The sequence below is a fragment of the Myotis nattereri genome (genome assembly GCF_964212035.1).
Source record: "Myotis nattereri genome assembly, chromosome: 10".
NCBI classification, from domain to species: Eukaryota; Metazoa; Chordata; class Mammalia; order Chiroptera; family Vespertilionidae; genus Myotis; species Myotis nattereri.
The window spans coordinates 41611915-41630012 of NC_138085.1; the positions used below are offsets into that span (position 1 = coordinate 41611915).

General features: G+C 34.8%; 1 protein-coding gene across 2 annotated transcripts in view; it reads right to left on the bottom strand.

The window, feature by feature from the left end:
- The window catches only part of ZNF638 (zinc finger protein 638), a 107406-nt gene that overhangs the window by 44021 nt on the left and 45287 nt on the right, over positions 1-18098 (bottom strand). The window contains exons 2-9 of one of the 2 annotated variants that reach the window (XM_081101105.1): positions 16110-17625; positions 11726-11787; positions 9415-9540; positions 5938-5976; positions 4580-4872; positions 3178-3455; positions 1974-2120; positions 602-724 (exon numbers count right to left, since the gene is read on the bottom strand). In XM_081101105.1, the coding sequence (XP_080957231.1) occupies positions 602-724; positions 1974-2120; positions 3178-3455; positions 4580-4872; positions 5938-5976; positions 9415-9540; positions 11726-11787; positions 16110-17625 (2584 nt within the window). The remainder of the gene's footprint in view (positions 1-601; positions 725-1973; positions 2121-3177; positions 3456-4579; positions 4873-5937; positions 5977-9414; positions 9541-11725; positions 11788-16109; positions 17626-18098) is intronic. The other variant, XM_081101106.1, reaches the window with a different exon arrangement.

Below are 18098 nucleotides of genomic sequence, written 5' to 3' on the forward strand. Positions count from 1 at the left end.
TTATAAAGTCTACAGTAATATACAGTAATGTCCTAAGCCTTCAGTCACCACTCAGATTAATCCTGAGCAACTTCCAGTTCTATAAAAGTGCCCTATACAGATGAACCATTTTTTATCTCTTATACTGAATTTTTACTATACCTTTTTAATATACAGATATGTTTAGACACACAAATATTTATCATTGTGTTATTATTGCCTGCAGTATTCAGTACAGTAACATGCTGTACAGGTTTGTAGTTCAGGAGCAATAGGCTATCCCATATAGCCTAGAAGTGTAGCAGGCTATACCATCTAGGTTTGTGTACTAGTAAGTGCACTGTGATGTTACTAAAATGATGAAATCACCTAGTGACATATTTCTCATAACATACACCAATCTTTCAGCAAAACATAATTATATATGCACATATTAAAAAGTTATTGATTTCAGTGTATTTGAATCGATATCCATACAATCTGTTATGTAAACATCTGCTTTATGCATTTTTCTGTATGTGCCAAACTTAAGCAAAAACAAAAAAACCTTAAAACTAATACAATAATGAAACTTAAAACAATAAACTTAAACAATAATGAAATGGGTCTAAATCCAGTTTACCTGTGCTTTTTTCCTTCCTGGAACACATACTTTCACATTTTTCCCATTTACCAAAAGAGGTGTTGTTTCAATATACTTCATGACTGCAGTGACTGCCTCCTTAAATTCCATTTTCAGGTAAGCCTAAAAGAAAATATATCATTAGTAAAAAGAATCTAACTTAAAATTATTTGCATGACTTAATACTATTTTGTGGAACATAAAATTATGAAATAACCTCTAGTCTTGATTTTACCTCTTTTTTTTGCTCAAGTGTAGATTGATCTTTTCACACATGAAATGGACCTTTAATCTTATATCATTACAAAAATAAGAAGAGGAAAACAGCCTTCCATTTTAGGCTCATAGAACACTGAGAAATGGGAAGACAGGGCTCAATTAAAAATCAATCATAAGGCACAATCTGGTCTAGCTGCTTTAAATCTGACTTTTTAAAAATCCTCACCCGAGGGTATGTTTAGAGAAAGAAAAGGGAGACAGAGAAACATGGATTGATTGCTCTCACATGTGCGGACCAGGCATCGAACCCACAATCTAGGTATGTTCCCTGATGGGGAATTGAACTCACCACCTTTTGGTATACGGGACAATGATCGAACCAACTGAGCCACCTAGCTAGTTTGATGAACTTTATTATGTGAATTACAGGAATACAACCCACATATAAAAAATACTTACTGTAAAACAAAGTCATTTGTTTTAGTATAAGCTTACTGGTATGCTAAAGCAATGGTTGGCAAACCAAGGCCTGCCAACTGGTTTTTGTTTTGAAATCCTCACCCAAGGATATGTTTATTGATTTCAGAGAGAGGGGGAAGGAGGTAGAGAAAGAGAAAAAAGAGACAAAGAGAAAAATTTATGTGAGAATGTGAGAGAAACTTTGATTGGTTGCCTCCCATTCGTGCCCCAACTGGGGATCAAACCTACAACTTAGGTATGTGCCCTGACTGGAAACTGAACCCACAACCTTATTTTTTGATGTAGGGGACAATGCTCCAACCAACTGAGATACCTGGCCTGGGCTTGCCACTTGTTTTTATAATTTTTTTTTTAATACAGCCATGCTCATTCATTTATATATTATCTATGACTGTTTTTGTACTACAATGGCAGAGTTGAGTAGTTGCAATTCTATGGTATGCAAAGTCTAAAATTTTACTGTCTAGCCCTTTACAGATCAAGTGTGCCAACCTGTCCTAAAGGATATTAAACAATGTTCTGGGACCTTGTTAATTTGAAAACAGATATTTACATAACTTTCAATTAACAATTTATGTATGTTATGTTGTAGTAAAAGTAGCTAAAAGATCAAACAACGATTTCTTAAAGCAATAACTTTTCATGTATTTTCACAACAGACTGAACGGCTCACCTCTTTTCTATATGGAACAATAAGGACATCATTAACTTTTCCAAATGGTTGAAATAGTTTTTTAATATCTTCTTCAGTATAGCCATCCTCTGGTAATTCAGATATAAGAAGAACGGAACCGTAATACAAAGGTTGGTCTTTCCGAGACTATTTTGGGAATAAAAAAATTAAAAATAAGACAAGTTATGCACAAAGTACAGACTAATAGTTTCCAATATAAATTCTTCTACCAGCTAATCTTAGTTCTTTAAAGTCTTTTCTAAATATTTTAGCACGAGTAAAAATAATTTTTAATGCTAAAAAAAGGATGGTATTTTCCACTCAAACCCAACAGTGATAATGAGTTTATAGGTAACTAGTCACAGATGCTCTTTTCTGTTTAAAAAAAATTTTATAACAAGCAAGATCTATGAAATGGTCCAAAACTATTAAAATTTTTCTATATGAATCTGCATGGTCCATCACTAATGAAGTGAAATTACAGCTTGGTTCACTGTGTTCTAACAATTGACAATATCTTAATATTGTTTTACTATCTGTTTAAAAAATTTATCTTTATTGTTACACTCCCTCCCCCCGCCATTACTCCCTCCACCCGACACCGGCATCCCTCCCCAGACCTTCACCACACTATTGTCTGTGTCCATGGGTTATGCATACATGCATATATGTTCTTTGGTTAATTAATATCTTAACATCTTAATAGAGCCCGATTAGGGATTGAACCTTCAAACCAGTTTGTGCATAGCCAGCAATTGAACCCGCCACCTTTTGGGACAATGCTCCAACCAACCGAGCCATGCTGGTCAGGTAAGACTCACTCTATAGCTTACTAACAAAGATAACAAAAATATTAATGCTGCCGATGATTACATTCACTTTCCTAATAAGATAGCAAAATTCATCATGATCTACTTATGTGGCTAGCCAAAAACACCAAATCACCAGAATGTTCTCACCTTTAATAGATCAAGTGCCAACCCTCTAGGATTTGTAAACTATAAGATTTTGAATTATTGGACTTTTATTATGTTCATAAGAAAAACAAATAAAATATTCCATACCAATAGATTTTAACAAGTCATGATTTCAAACTTTTGGAAAATTAGAATAAAATATTTCAGACAACTCTGTTTTCTCTTTGTCATAATAGTACTGTAAATGTATGCACACACTTGCACTAACAAGTTAAAGAACTACTGACCTTACGCTGGACAGAAACAGCTTTATCAGACATCTGTTTACATTCTGATAAGGTGGCATCTTCAAGATTCTTTGATTTGTGACGAGTAGAATGTCCTCCTAAATTTGAATCATTCTTTGTAGAGCTTATAGATTTAACTGATGACTTTGATCCACTTCCAGTTTTAGCCTTTTGTGCTGGTAACTGTCCTTTATCAACTGCTTCAAAATGCTTCTCTTTATTGGATTCTGGCACATGCCCTGATCGTTGTGCTACATCTTCTAATGCTCTTTTTCTATCTAGTAAAAGGGATATAAGTACTACTTTAGTTAAAAAGAATGTAAGGTAGAACCATTTCATCACATTATATATATATTAAAAAAAAGACTAATCCCTCAACTGTCCAAATATTTATCACATAGAGCCACTGTCAAGCCAAACAGGGAGCATATAGACACAAAAAATTCCTAGTCTTTAATTCTTCACTCAAAAGGCTTTTACATGAACTTCCGTTATTCAGGGGTCCTCAAACTTTTGTTTTCTGCATTCCTCTACACTCTAAAACATAAGGACTATGAAAAGTTTTTTGTTTGTGTTGTTTATCAATATTTACCATAAAAGAAATTAAAATAAGAGTTATAAAACACTTATTCATTTAATAATAAACTCCTGTGTTAACATAAATAACAAATTTTTATGAAACACTAGAATTGCCAAAACAAAGATTAGATGAGTACCACTGTTGTACATTTTCCCAAATGCTTTAACGTTGGGCTTAAGAGAAAACCCCTAAATTCTCATATCTGCTTTTGCATGCATTCTGCTGGATATATTATTCTGGTCGAAATATATACAGAAACTACATGTCACACAGACATGTAGTTAATTGAAAAAGGGGATAGTTCACAGATCTCTGAAAAGACCTCCAGGAATATATATATATATTATATACATGAGCTATTTCTGTAAAGATCACTAAACCAATAATTATTAACACCAAGTTGAAATAATGAATAATTTCAAAAAGCTTTTAAATTAATTCACAGAAAATAAGTCTATAATCAATTATTATGGCAAGATGTTTGTATATCCTTGGTTTTAAAAATCGATGTTGGGTGGATATATACACTCCTGCGTATTTCTTCTAATAGTTAATAAAGGGAAGAAAAATAAACTAGGTTGAGATGTGGGTCAGATTTCATATAGAAATTCTAAAATTTAATAAAAGAAAATATTTCATTTCTTAAAAAGTTTAAAAAGAGCTAAGGCAAATAGCTCAAATGTCAACTTTTGTTAAATCCTAATAGTACGAAAATCACCATTTCAAACTTATTAAAAATATACAAATATAGAAATTCAAACAAATGAAAAGCCTAAAAAAAATAGTCAAAATAAGTAAACTTATTCATGATCATAAGTGTACCTGATGATCTCACTGATCTCCTTGATATCCTTTCAGGGCTAACTGATCGATAGCTTTTTGGACTACCTCTAAAGGGATTTCTCATTCGATATGGTGAACGGGACCTGGATCTGTATCTAGAAATGTAACGATGGCAAATTCTTGGACTTCGACTTCTTGGTCTATACATATAACGTGGTGGGCTTCGAGATCGATGGAATCTGTGACTTGAGCTTGATCTCCTAGAATGTCTAGGACTGAGGGAATGAGAACGTCTTCTTGGAGTTTCATTTTCTTTTCTGTTGCCTTCATTTCTACAAAGTACAAAAGAGATGCACAAATTCAGCAATTTAATGTAAATTTAAGCTATTTAAGTGACAGAAGTATAGTCTTAAAAACAGACTACTAATAATACCAAACTCTGATACTATGTATTTATTAAAAACAGAAACTTGTTTGTTATGATATGATTTATCCTTGAGACAAATAAGGAATAATCAGAACAGATGTCCAGCCCTCTAATTGCTTGGATCCCTCTCTTTTGCTAATTTACAGAAGAATATCATCATCAATTTCTTGGGCTTTTCCTGTATCACTATTATATACAAATATGTTTGAAAAGTATTAAGTTATTTTTTTTTAAATATATTTTATTGATTTTTTACAGAGAGGAAGGGAGAGAGATAGAGAGTTAGAAACATCGATGAGAGAGAAACATTGATCAGCTGCCTCCTGCACATCTCCTACTGGGGATGTGCCCGCAACCCAGGCACATGCCCTTGACCGGAATCGAACCTGGGACCTTTCAGTCCGCAGGCCAACGCTCTATCCACTGAGCCAAACCGGTTTTGGCTGAAAAGTATTAAGTTATATAAAAAAATTAGAACAAAATATTTTACAAAATGAGAAATGCTTTTCAACATTTTTTCCTAAAAGATTATGCCATCTACAAATACTTCTTTGACTGCTGTATTTGCATATATGCACAACGAATAGGGACACCCTCCCCGCAAGGGAATACAAGGCTTAATAAAACCATTCCCATCCTTCAAGGCAATTTATAATCTAATATTCCACAAGTATAAAGTAATAATAAAAGCATGAAGTATTTTTGAAAAAGACTAAAAAGCAGAAGAGAACTATAACATTTAAGCTGGGGTAATTGAAACAGGACACAACTCAAAATAATACCTTTTTAAAAAGTACTTGCTTACTTCTAAAAAGAAAATTCTTTCAATAATATCACTGTTAAAAAAAATAATTACTTTCCATGGTGATTATGGGGGTGGGGGAGTGGGAGAAGGGTGGAGGTGTAAGAGGGCATAGAGGGGATAAACGGTGGTGGAAAATAATAAAATAAATTTTAAAATAAGAATTACCTTCTTGATGGGAGGATCTCAGGATTCCAATCAGGATACCTATTTTGAGAATAAACAATATTAATTAACAATCAAAATAAGACTGTAAGGCTCCAGTGATCTTTCTCTGCAATATATCTGTTCAAAACCTATGTTTACATAGTAATTTACTAGTATATTAAAGCACAAAAATTTTCTTGGGAAGAAAATATTTTGAGTGTGTAATTCAGCAATTTTCAACCAGTGCGCTGTAAGAATTTTAAAACATGCAATTCTTGACTATTTAGTCAGGAGCACTGAACCCTTAGATTGTCAAATTTTAAAAAATGACAAAAGCCAATACAACAATAGCTGGCTGGTGTGAATGAATAAAAATTACATTTTTTTTTTTTTTTGGTCAGACTGGCCAAAAATGATATATTTATTTTAATAATTCATTTATGTGTGCCATGAGATAAAAAAGGTTGAAAATTGCTAGTCTAATCCAATCAAGTATTATGCTAGTAGTCAATTCAGAGAAAATAAATAGAAACCCATACTTCAAAGACTTCAAAATTTTTAAAAGTTGAACAAGGAGTACACATAAAAGAGGTACAGAAGAGGTCAAGATACAAGCTCATGTAGGGGTTAAAAGAGGGAAGACACTTCACATACTTTGTAGAATTCCAGGGGACACTATTCTACGGAATATAAATGAATGGTGTCCCTTACACTGCACCAAGTGGTCCTCAGAGAGATAAACTAATCTGGCTGAAAGCATGGAAATGACAAAAAGGAATTATGCAAGGGAAAAACCTGGAAAAGTATCTCAGAGACAAATTGTGAAGGTCTTTGAAATCAGGTAAAGAGGGTGCACATAAGTAAATACATTTCTAAAGTGAAGAGAATATAGGAATGTCTTCAGAATATTCAGAAATAAATATCTGGAGGGGGGGAGGGTTGAGATACTTAGAAATCAGGCAAGTAGAAGCTATGCTATGGTACTAAGAGTGAGAAACTAACACAGAATGGGAATCTGTAGGAAAAAAGAGGGTTGAGGACAGAATTTTATGCACACAAACACTTAAAAGTACAACAGACAAAGATAAAACTAATGAAAGAGATTAAGGGGTATTCACAGAAAGGAAAAGTAGGAGAACATTGTAGAAGTTTTGTCCTTAACTTTTCTAGAGATTGTGGATTCTAAAGATTCATTGGAACTAGTGATTAAAATAAACCATCAGAAACCACCAGTATTCAAGAATATAATTTCAGTAACCAAAAAAAGAGCCAGATAAGAAAATGGAAGCAGCAGACTCAGCAGTCACCGGGCAGGAAAATGAAATTAGGTCAAAACCTTAGTAAATGTAAAGCAGGTCTTTTTGTTCTTGCTATTGTTTTTAAAATATGCATTTTTATTAATTTTAGAGAGAGGAAAGGAGAGGGGGAGAGAGAAAGAGAAACATCAATTGGCCGTCTCCTGCACGCCCCCTACCAAGGATCAAGCCCACCACACTGGCCAGGGCTAAAGTAGTTTTTATTTATTGTTAGCAGGTTAACTTGACAACTATTCTCAACTTCTTTTTACCTTGCCTGTCTCTACTACAAAGGCTAACAAAGCTAAATATTTGTTTTCCAGACCCCTTAGAAGATAGCCAGTGGTAGATTCTAACCAACGAGAAATAGGTACAAAGCAGACTTCTCAGAAAGCTTTTGCTCCCTTCTTCTTGCTTTGAAGTGACAAATTATGAATTGATTAAAAAAAAAGTTAACTTTTAATTCAATGTGTTCATCACCTAGCATCAACAACTGTCAAAACATGGATACTTTTGTTTCATCTACTCCTACACTTTTTAACTTTCGTTACTCTGTACCACCTAAAAAGATCCATTTCTAATTCTGTGATATAGTGTTTCAATGTAACATCTTTGGACTCAAACAAAGTTGGATCTAAGTGTAGGTGATGCCATTTAATGGCTGTGTATCTGAAAGCTAGTTACTTAATATGTTTAAGCCTTAGCTATCTTATATGTACAATGCTGGAAATTATAGCTGGTTGTTAACACATGCAAGTTATTGGATTTCTAGATCTTTCCAGTTTATGGTTTCACAGAGCTTGAAGCCTATTATTCAAGGGTTGGTAAATAATGTTTAGTTCTTGTCTCTGCTGCCTAGAACAGAAAGATAAAACATATATACTATCCTGCAAGTAGAGTTTGGACTGTCTATGTATATTACCTATCTACTTTAAAATGTGTTTCAGAGGCATAATACCCTTTACATATGCTGTATAATATAAGGGCTAAGAAAATGAACCTAAGTAACTGACATTATCTGTGTCAATGTGATGTTATAATAAGCATACACATGAAAGTTGTGAGCAAAATGTCCAACCTGAATTTAACAATGAAGAAACAAACAGAAGAAAGTACAGAATGTAGTAAATGCTACAAGACAATTTTCTTGGATGTTTCAAAAGAAGTCAACATCATGAAAATATCGCCAAAAATAACCACAGGGTGGACTGTTCTAGACTAAGAGACTGAAATGCACAAATTTTGATTTGAATACTGAATTGGGAGTGTGGATGCGGGGAGGAGGAGAGAGGCAGGAATAATTATAAAAGGCATTTGAAAAACAGCTAGAAGACAGATGCTGAATTGAGCAGTGAATTGTCAAATAGTTCAAAAATATATATATAATGATATAGATTAGATGTGGCAAAGTTTAATAATTGGTGAATAAAGAAAAAGAATATATGTTTATTGACTTCAACTTTTTGCAGCTTAGAAATTGTTCAGAATAAAATGTTTGGGGGGGGGGGGGGAGGGTGGACAAAGATCCATGAACTAAACAGACTCATTGTGTCAATTATTTGTTGTGTGAGTATAAAATTTACCTCCCTGTGCCTCAATTTCCTCACCGGTAAAATCACAAATAATCATTATACATCTATCTCATAGGGTTGCTTTGAAGAGTAAATAAATTATGTAAAGCACTCAGAATAATGCCCAGCACACAATAAGCAAAGAGCTATTATTATTTATTTTTAATATTAAAACTATGATGCACTGTATCTTTTCCCAAGGTAACCAAAAACTCTTGAGTCCAGAAAGACCCAATAAAGACATAGAGAATAAGAAAAGAGTAAGAACCTAAATATACATTAGTTGAGGAATGACTAAATAGATTGAAGTATATAAACACAATGAAGCTTAAAAAAACAAACACACAAAGAATAGAGTAGCATATACTATTTGGCCATGGAAGAATACCAAATGCCTAATCAAATTTAATTTATCTGTTAATTTTTTTGCAGAGAAAGCCATGAAGGAATTATTCAAGAACATATAACTTGAAAAAAGGTAAAAATGTAGGATAGAGTATTAAAGTGGCAGGCATGGAAAGCACATGTTTTAATAATATATGTGCATGGCCCTGGCCGGTTTGGCTCAATGGTAGAGCGTCGGCCCGCGGACCAAAGGGTCTGGGGTTCGATTCCCGGTCAAGGGCACGTACCTCAGTTGCGAGTTCCATCCCCGGCTGAGGTCGGGGCACATGCACGAGGCCAATAGATGTGTCTCTTTCTCGTCGATGTTTCTTTCTCTCTCTCTCTCCCCCCCTCCTCCCTCCCTTCCACTCTGTCTGAAAAATCAATGAAAAAAAAATCCTCGGGTGAGGATTATAAACAAACAAACAAACAAACAAATAAAATCTGTGCATGGAAAAATAGGCATATCTACAGAAAAACTTCATAAACCCATGCCATTTGTTCTGATAAATTACTGACAGCACATGTAACTAGAATCCTGTTACTGCCATTAATGCCTATCTACAGCAAGTAAACCATTCCTACCTAAATCCCTGAGTAAATAATTCATTCCTACCTCTCTCACCTTCATAAAAATTAGACATCCCAATGGGTATCTGTGGGAAAATTTGTGGCTTAGAGATTTTCCATTTACAGTGGCAATAAAGCCTACCAGGTAACAGTTTTATCTGTATGATAACCTATGTTTTTCTGCACAGCATCTATTTAAGGAAGCAACTCCAATCTCCATTCTTAGTCTTTATGATTCAAGTAGGGCTTATATCATACATAACTCTAGGAGTAGGCACATGACAATAACTGAGTTAGAATACCCTGTTCCCACAATCATTATAATTGGTTCGGAGATGGACAACTAACCCAGAATAGACCAAAGGAATCAAACCAAAGACTTCTACAGCAGTTATGAGGAAAGAGGTGTTTACTTTTTAAAAAAACTCCTGAAATTTGCTAGCTATACAGACCACTTAAGTACAGAACTATGGGGGTCACTTTGCTCTGTGAAGAAAAGTGTGCCTGAGATCTCATGTGGCCAAAGCAAAAGAGAACTGCCAAGAAACCAAAATATTTCTCACACTTTGATTTTTGTTAAGCATCCAATTCAGCTGCTTTGAAACTAGAACCACTCTTTAAGCTTCCCAGTTAAATGAGATATTAAATTCTCATGCTTTATTAGTAAAAACCACTTTGAGTTAGATTCATCACTTACAACTAGAGTCCTAAATAACCTCAAAAAAATTTGGTGATGTTTTCAAAAAGAACAACAACAAAAAAAACCCCACAAAAAACAGCTGCCACAGATCTATTTGACCAAGAACATGTTACTATAAGTCTAGTGATAAGGAACTTGACATCCAACTGTATCAGTATGTTTAATGATGCTAGGGAAAACATTTAATTTTATGTTACTCCAAGAGACATAAGAGAATACTGTTAAAATCACACTTTTCAACTGCTTAGGTACCCTGTCTTCAAGAAGAAAAAGGTGGAAGACTTAAAGAATCAATTTGAGCCCGGCTGATATGGCTCAGCAGTTGAGTATCGACCTATGATCCAGGAGGTCACGGTTCAATTTCCGGTCTAGATACATGCCCCCAGCTGGGGGCATGCAGGAGAAAGCAAATCAATATTTCTCTTTCATCATTGATGTTTCTATCTCTACCTCTCCCTTCCTCTCTGAAATAATAATAGTAATCCTATATAAAAAGAGCTAATATGCAAATGGTCATCACAACCTCATGGCTCAGACACTCAACTGGTGACCAGCCAAGGGACCTGAGGCCGCACCCCCCTCCCCAGCACCGGGTGACCTGAGGCCGCGTCCCCCACCCGGCAGGGCTTGACGGGGGTAGGGCCGGCTGGGTCTTGGTGTTGCTCAATGGGGGTGGAGCTGGCTGGACACTTCTATTATAAAGGGCAAATAGCAATATTAAAATATTTCCTCTAATTAATTCCTTTTTAATGTGCATGAATTTTGTGCACCAGGCCACTAGTGATAGTAATAAAAGAGCTATTTTAAAGAATAAATTTGAGGAACCAACACATCTAGCTTGTTCATCTCCTACTTAAGGTTTATTCTGAAAACAGGTTCTAAGCCAGAAGAGAGCTTTAGACCTGAAATTAAATACTGGTGCTTGGGATGGGTAGTTTTTAGTTATTTATCATGGTTTATATTTGAGATGCGGAGGGGGGTAGATAGGAGAATGGATGTCTACTCAAAAATAGATGAACCTTTCCAAGGAACACAAGCCAGCAAGGAATGAACCAATGATATTAAAAAGTATACCTGAGATTAAATTAGGAAGAAGTCAGAAGAAATGATATTTAATTCCTTTTGGGAAAAATTAAATACACTTCTATAAAATGAACACTTCAAATAAGCAATAGCTTTCTAAAATATTTTTATCCAAGGTACCACATGAAAGGTATTAAACAGTTATATCTGAGCATTAACTACTTTTATAAATTTGCTACCTATAAAAAAGAAAAAACTGTTCTTACTGTTGACGTAACTGTCGGCAGCTCTCAATATGAGTAGATGTATTTTGATGCTGAATCCAATCCTATTGTAAAAGAAGAAAAGTGCTGAACTTAGAATATTTCTCATGTTGAATTATGAATTAGGCTTTCTGGGTTGATACAGGATACTCCCTCCAAAATATTAAACAAATCTCGTTACAGATAGTATTTGGCTATTCAATAAAATCTTTTACAACCAAAAATAAAGGTTTCCAAACAAAAGCAATTAATACCATATCTCATTTATGCCACTTTAAACATTTAAGTATTTTTTAAAAGATCATACCCACAAATATTCATTTTGAAATCAAATATATAAACTTGGAGAAAATAAATGCATGGATCAGAAATAATTCATCTCAGATACAAAAACAACACACCAGAGAACACCAAAAACCCTATAAATAAAATGGCATCTGAAATGGCATCTTCAAAACATAGGGTTTTAATGACTTTTACCTCTAAAATTCAAGCTAATAACAGTAACAATTAAAAAATCATACCTCATAGGCCAGTACCATTCCAGACTATATTGGCAAAGAATAAGATTAGTAAAAATATGAAGAGATGATGATCAAATCTAATTTATTTTTAAGATTTAAGGGAAAGTAACACCATTTCAAAGACACAATATCTCTTACATATAGAGCTTTACAATAAACAAAATGCTTTCTTATACATTACTTCCTTTACAAATCTGCCCTAAAATTACATTCTCTACCCATAAATAGCTCCTGGAAGATACATCTGATTTTAAAAAAAAAAAGCAATAGTTTTCAAAGATACAGTCCTCCAAGTGACAGTTAAAAATAACATGTATATTATTCAATGTTTTATTATTTTTCCAGCATTTGGATAGGCAGAAAACTTACTAAACAGTTCTGTATTTGAAAACTTTCCTTGAGAAAAATGTTACTCATTTCCATTTCAAAAACACTTTATTCTGTTATTGCTAAAGATGAACTAGAAATTTCCAGTTAAAACCACAGCTGACACTATTTATAGAATCTGCCTTGTCAAGAAGTATCTGAAAATAAGTGAATGCTACTTGCAGTACTCAACAACAGGTTATGACAAACCCTAAAGTATTTCATTGAGCCATGGAACCAATTGTGCATTGCAAAAAAGAAATATTTGCACATCTTGCTCAGTGATACAAGTAGAAAGCTTGTAGAGATTGGCAATTATAGAGTCTCTAAAACTGCTAAACCCATGTCTTTGACAGTAACTGGACACTGTTTACATCAAACAGACACATTGGCAGTAGTGGATTGGGTATGATTTATTTGAACTATCAAGTGTTTTATATGAATAAGTTGCCAACATTTAAAAATCCAGAGATTTTACCCCCAAATCTAGATTCCCAGCTTTTCTTAAAAATAAATAAATAAATAAGGACATAATATTGGACATGTATTCTCTATAGCAACTATCAGCTGACGTTGATAGCTGCCCTATTTAAAGCATATTCTCTCCAGTTCTACACACACATATACACATGTCCCACTCTCTACTTTTTTTTAATAGGTCCACTCACTTGCTGACATTACTTGCTTTAAGCTCAGTAAATATATCTATGCCACCCCAGTGTTGAGACTTCTATTAACAGTATGAAGATTAAAAGAAGGTCCCAAAGCAGTACTGCCTCTCCAAAGAGTGATCATTACCTAACGAAGCAGGACATGCTACAAGGACTATAGAGTTGAGAGGGCACAGAATCAAACTGAAAACATCTACCAGTATCAGAGCTCACTCACTATCCTCCAGCTACCTCAAAAATATCTTGCCAGTAAGTCCTTTCTCAACTGAATTATTTCAGTCAGAAAGACAGCTTTTAAACCAAACACAGCCTTCGTAACCAAGGATAGTAAAACAAACATACCTTCTAAACCCAGGACAGCTCCTCCTCCAACATCTAAATCCCAATTTAGAAATAGAAATACATTTCACATTATATAGTTGCCTTTTTCAGGGTACATTTTTAAAGACTCCAGAGGTGGGGAGTATATTGCCAAATGTTACTTTGCAAGAAAAAATTTGCAATTGATAATTTATATGCCACATATTCGTAATGTCATATATATGGACAATAAAATATATCACAGAAACAAGAGAAGTAGTTTGTATCATGTAAATCCATGTTTGTTCACAAATTCCTATCACTTAGTCATCTAGTAGTGAAACATTGATTAGATTATGTTGTTCTGACTGTTAAAAGGTGTTTGTCTTAAATGGCAATCTCAGTGAACTCTAGTGATCACTAAAAGATTTATTTTCTACTCTAAATTTTACTTTTATTATATTAACCCAGTCTTTCACTAGGGAAGCCTCAAATTAGTGCCCTGCTCTATCTATCTCTTCTCATTCCTATTCACCTTGCACATGTCAAAGACATTTATCTCCCTAAAATATACTTTTTACATGTCACATAGCAAGCCTTAATTAGCTTCCTAATGCCTCTCACCTTAAGTCTAAACTTCTTAGGCTAGCTTTTCAAGTCTCTTTGTACTTTTATTTGTTGCTCTCATCTGAAATTAATTCCTCCTCCCCCAGGTACACTAAAGCCTATTCATCATTCAGGGCCCACCTTCAACTTATTCCACGAAGTCCTCCCTCCCAGATCATTCAAGTCCAGAGAGATTTAGTGCAGCTAGTCACCATCACTCAATTAGTCTTATTTAACTAAACTATACAAGTTTCTTGATGTCAAAGTATATTCATACTTCTTTTTATTACATAGTGCTAAATACATAATAGGAAATTAGATAATGCTGGCCTGAATTGATATAAGCCTGAATCAAAATCAAAATATGAAGTATCTCTCCCTTAAGCAAATCCAAACAAGATAAAAACAATCACCAAATCATTTGTTGTCCTGAATTATTTAATTCCTGCGGTGTGTAATTAAGAAGCAGTGAGACACTATAAACGGTTAAGAACATCTAAATTTTCTATAGTTTTTCAACTCTGCCCTAGTACCTAATATCGGACTGTATAAAACTAGTAATCAATAAATACCAATTGAACAAATGTATACCTTTTCTATTCTACAGAATAAAAATGAAAACTTTTAAGTTCTTTATTTTAAGGTATTTTCCTTGGATTCATCATGACTAACTGAAAGTTCAAAATAAATGGAATACAGAAAGCCTAACACTCAATTCAGTACTTACGCCAGGAGTACTTACAGATTATAACTAAGTGTTATAAATTATTCTGAGATTTTTCAAGACTTTGCTATCCTCTTTGGCAGAGTCAGGCAACTATTATTTTATTAGAACTCAGTAAATCTGGCTAAAATGAGGTAGAATGCTGCTTTCCTTTGCTGGAGTTAACCTTATGACAAAAGCATCAGCTCTAGGTATCAGATTCTTGTTGGCTGAAACCTGATGAGTGGGTAATAGACAATAAAAAGGCAGCATTGGAAGGAGAAAAAGCAACAAGAGAATTAATACCTATAGATTTTTAAGCCTATTCAAAGTATACAATGCTATGGCCTTGAATCAATGCTTATTATCATGAGAAGTACATTTCTTCTTGGCCATTTATGATCTAAATCTACAAATCACATCAGTAAGTAGAAGAAACGGTGGTTTCCAAATATATATATAAGTAAATAAAGCTTACTTGGAAATTCCTACTCAAATCTACCAATGATTACTAACAGTATTCTACATTACTCCTCAGCACCTCTGTAAAACACTTCCTTCTAACTGTACTAACCATGAAGATACTTAAGGCTTCTTTATTTTTAAAATATTTCTCTCTAAATTTTTATCAGTTTACACTCTATTTGCTGACCCCACAATTAGTCTCCAAATAACTCGACTCAATTTTGCTATGATTAAGTTAGGAAGCTCCTTCTCATAAAACACTAAAAATCCTAGTCCAGATAGATAGTCAGAAAATTATTAAATTGACATTAACTGTCTTTAGCCCAAGACACGTAGATACATGCAAGGCTACAACATACTGTCTCTTCAAAGTGTATAGTACAAATGTTTTATTTCAACTTTTTATTTTTATACTAACAGATTCTCTTATTTAAAGTGACTTATGTGACATTGTCTTTATAAGGATACAGTTTATGTTATATAAATTTTATGCTGCATAAATTTCTGGGATAACTAATCAAAAGTTCAAAATAAATAGACGAACCATGTGGTGTGCCCAGTTACAGGAATACAGAAAGCCTAACACTCAATTCAGTACTTAGGCCAGGACTACTTAGATTACAACTAAGTGTTGATGTTGCAATCAAAATTAACTTCTGCCATTTCCTTAATGCCTAGTTAACACCAATGTACTTGAGAATAGCGGAAACTTGGGCGCTGTGTATCATTATACAGTGTTTAAAAACACTCACCTTCAAATGACTACATTCTACGTTACAGAGAGAACAGAAATGTGGAAATATTCTTGGAGATGCTGCATAATAGTCATTCATCATAGAAGGAGTTGGTAGTCTCTTCATCTTTTGAACATCAGCATGGGAAAGCTTGGGGAGCCAGGATGCTTTCACAATCCCAAAGGGTGACCGAATGGGGATGTCAGCCTCCGACTGATAATTCTTTTTATTTCCTCCTGGTCTGTGGACATTAGATGAATTAATCACAGGCTCACGTGGGATCCGCTCTTGCTGGCTTACAGCTGGAATTAATTCCGATGAAAAAGGTTGCTGGTTCATAGATGGAGGAATCAGAGACCAACTCATTGCCTGGTTAACTGTTTGGCTAATGGACTGGCTGACACATTTTACAGGTTCAAGGACTGGCTGTCTTCCTGTAATGTGTAAACCTGGCATCTTAGTTCCACTCTCAACTGGGAAAAAGGACTGATTATTGGAGGACTCACCGGGGAAGTCCATCTGTCGAAACACATCTTCAACAGGAAACATAGAATTACATATCACATTTGGTGCAGGAACAGATGCAGAAATGCTCTGCTGTGACCGAAAATCATTCTTGACCTCATCAGTTGGAATTTCAGGATCATAAATACGTGCTTCAAGTGGATCTTCTGTATAGCCATATTTGCTTGCATGCCCATAATCAATCACATTACTTGAAACTGCCTCGCTACCAAGTGTTTCTTTATTTCTGCTCTGAGAAGGTAAATTAGGTAATCGGCGCCCCATTTTTCGCATTCTTATATCCCTCAGAATTAATGGCATATTTTCAGGAGTTAGCTGTTCATCAGGATAGCGACTGAGTTCTTCTAAATCTTCATTAGATAATCCAAAACTTGCTAAGATACTTGAGGCACTCTCTTTTGTATAGCGGCTCTGCACTTTAGGACTCTGCTCTGTTACCTGTGTTATAGGACTCTGTTTCACTGCCACTGATGCAGGTATTTGAGACTCATCATCCCACCGGCTACCATGAGGCTTCTCTTTCTTTTGTTGTGCTTCATGAAAATCCAATTTTTCTTTGGTCAATCTTGGATCAGTTCGGTGCTGAGTTACCTGAACATTCATTCTCTGTGGTCCCATGTTCTGATAAGATTCATGGCCAGCAAATCTGGGTGGAATTCCACGGGCTCTCCCTGCTGGGTAAAATCTTGGAAGACCCATAGCTCCCGGCCTCATAAATGGTCCTGGAGGCCTCATCCCAGGAGGGTTAGGTACTCGTGGTCTCTGAAGTGGAAAGTTTCCTCGAGGATTAAACCTGGGTCTCGACATGGCTATTTTCAAGAAAGCCTGATTTAATAAAGTATAAGGTGGTGTTGAACTATGTGAGGCAACGGCATTCAGCTGCTGAAGCGCCAATTGAGTCTTAATCTGAGCAAAGTGCAAAGGAGATGGGCCCAACAGAAGTGGGTTTGCAATGCCCAGGTTCAAGGAATTCACAAGTGGTGCGAAATTTTCCAAGAATAACACAAAGCTGAAAGTTAAAACACAAATATTAGATCATTTTAACTCAAACTACTTCATGAAGTGGGGTCTATAGCCAGTGTAAAACATTTTGAAACAAAGCCATGAAAGGATTCTGCATTTCATACACGTTGAGATTAAGTGCTTACAAGGATTTTAAACTTTCCCCAAAACTTTCTCTTCTTTTCTTCCGAATTCAGAACACAAACCCAAACAAACCTCAAGCCAGAGGTTCATGCATACTGTTACACTGGGTGCTGTCCTAGGTGCTGAGCGATAATTACAACTCCTAAATAATCTTGAAAAATGGGATTACTTCATGCTTTAATATGGAGAGAAAAAGATGAAAGCATTAAATACTTAGAAATGCACACACACTTAATATTTATGTTATCAGATGTACAAACAATGAAAACAGGAACTGTAAACTTAAAATTTTACAAGACCCATTTCTCTAAGACACACCTTCCTTGGAACCACAGC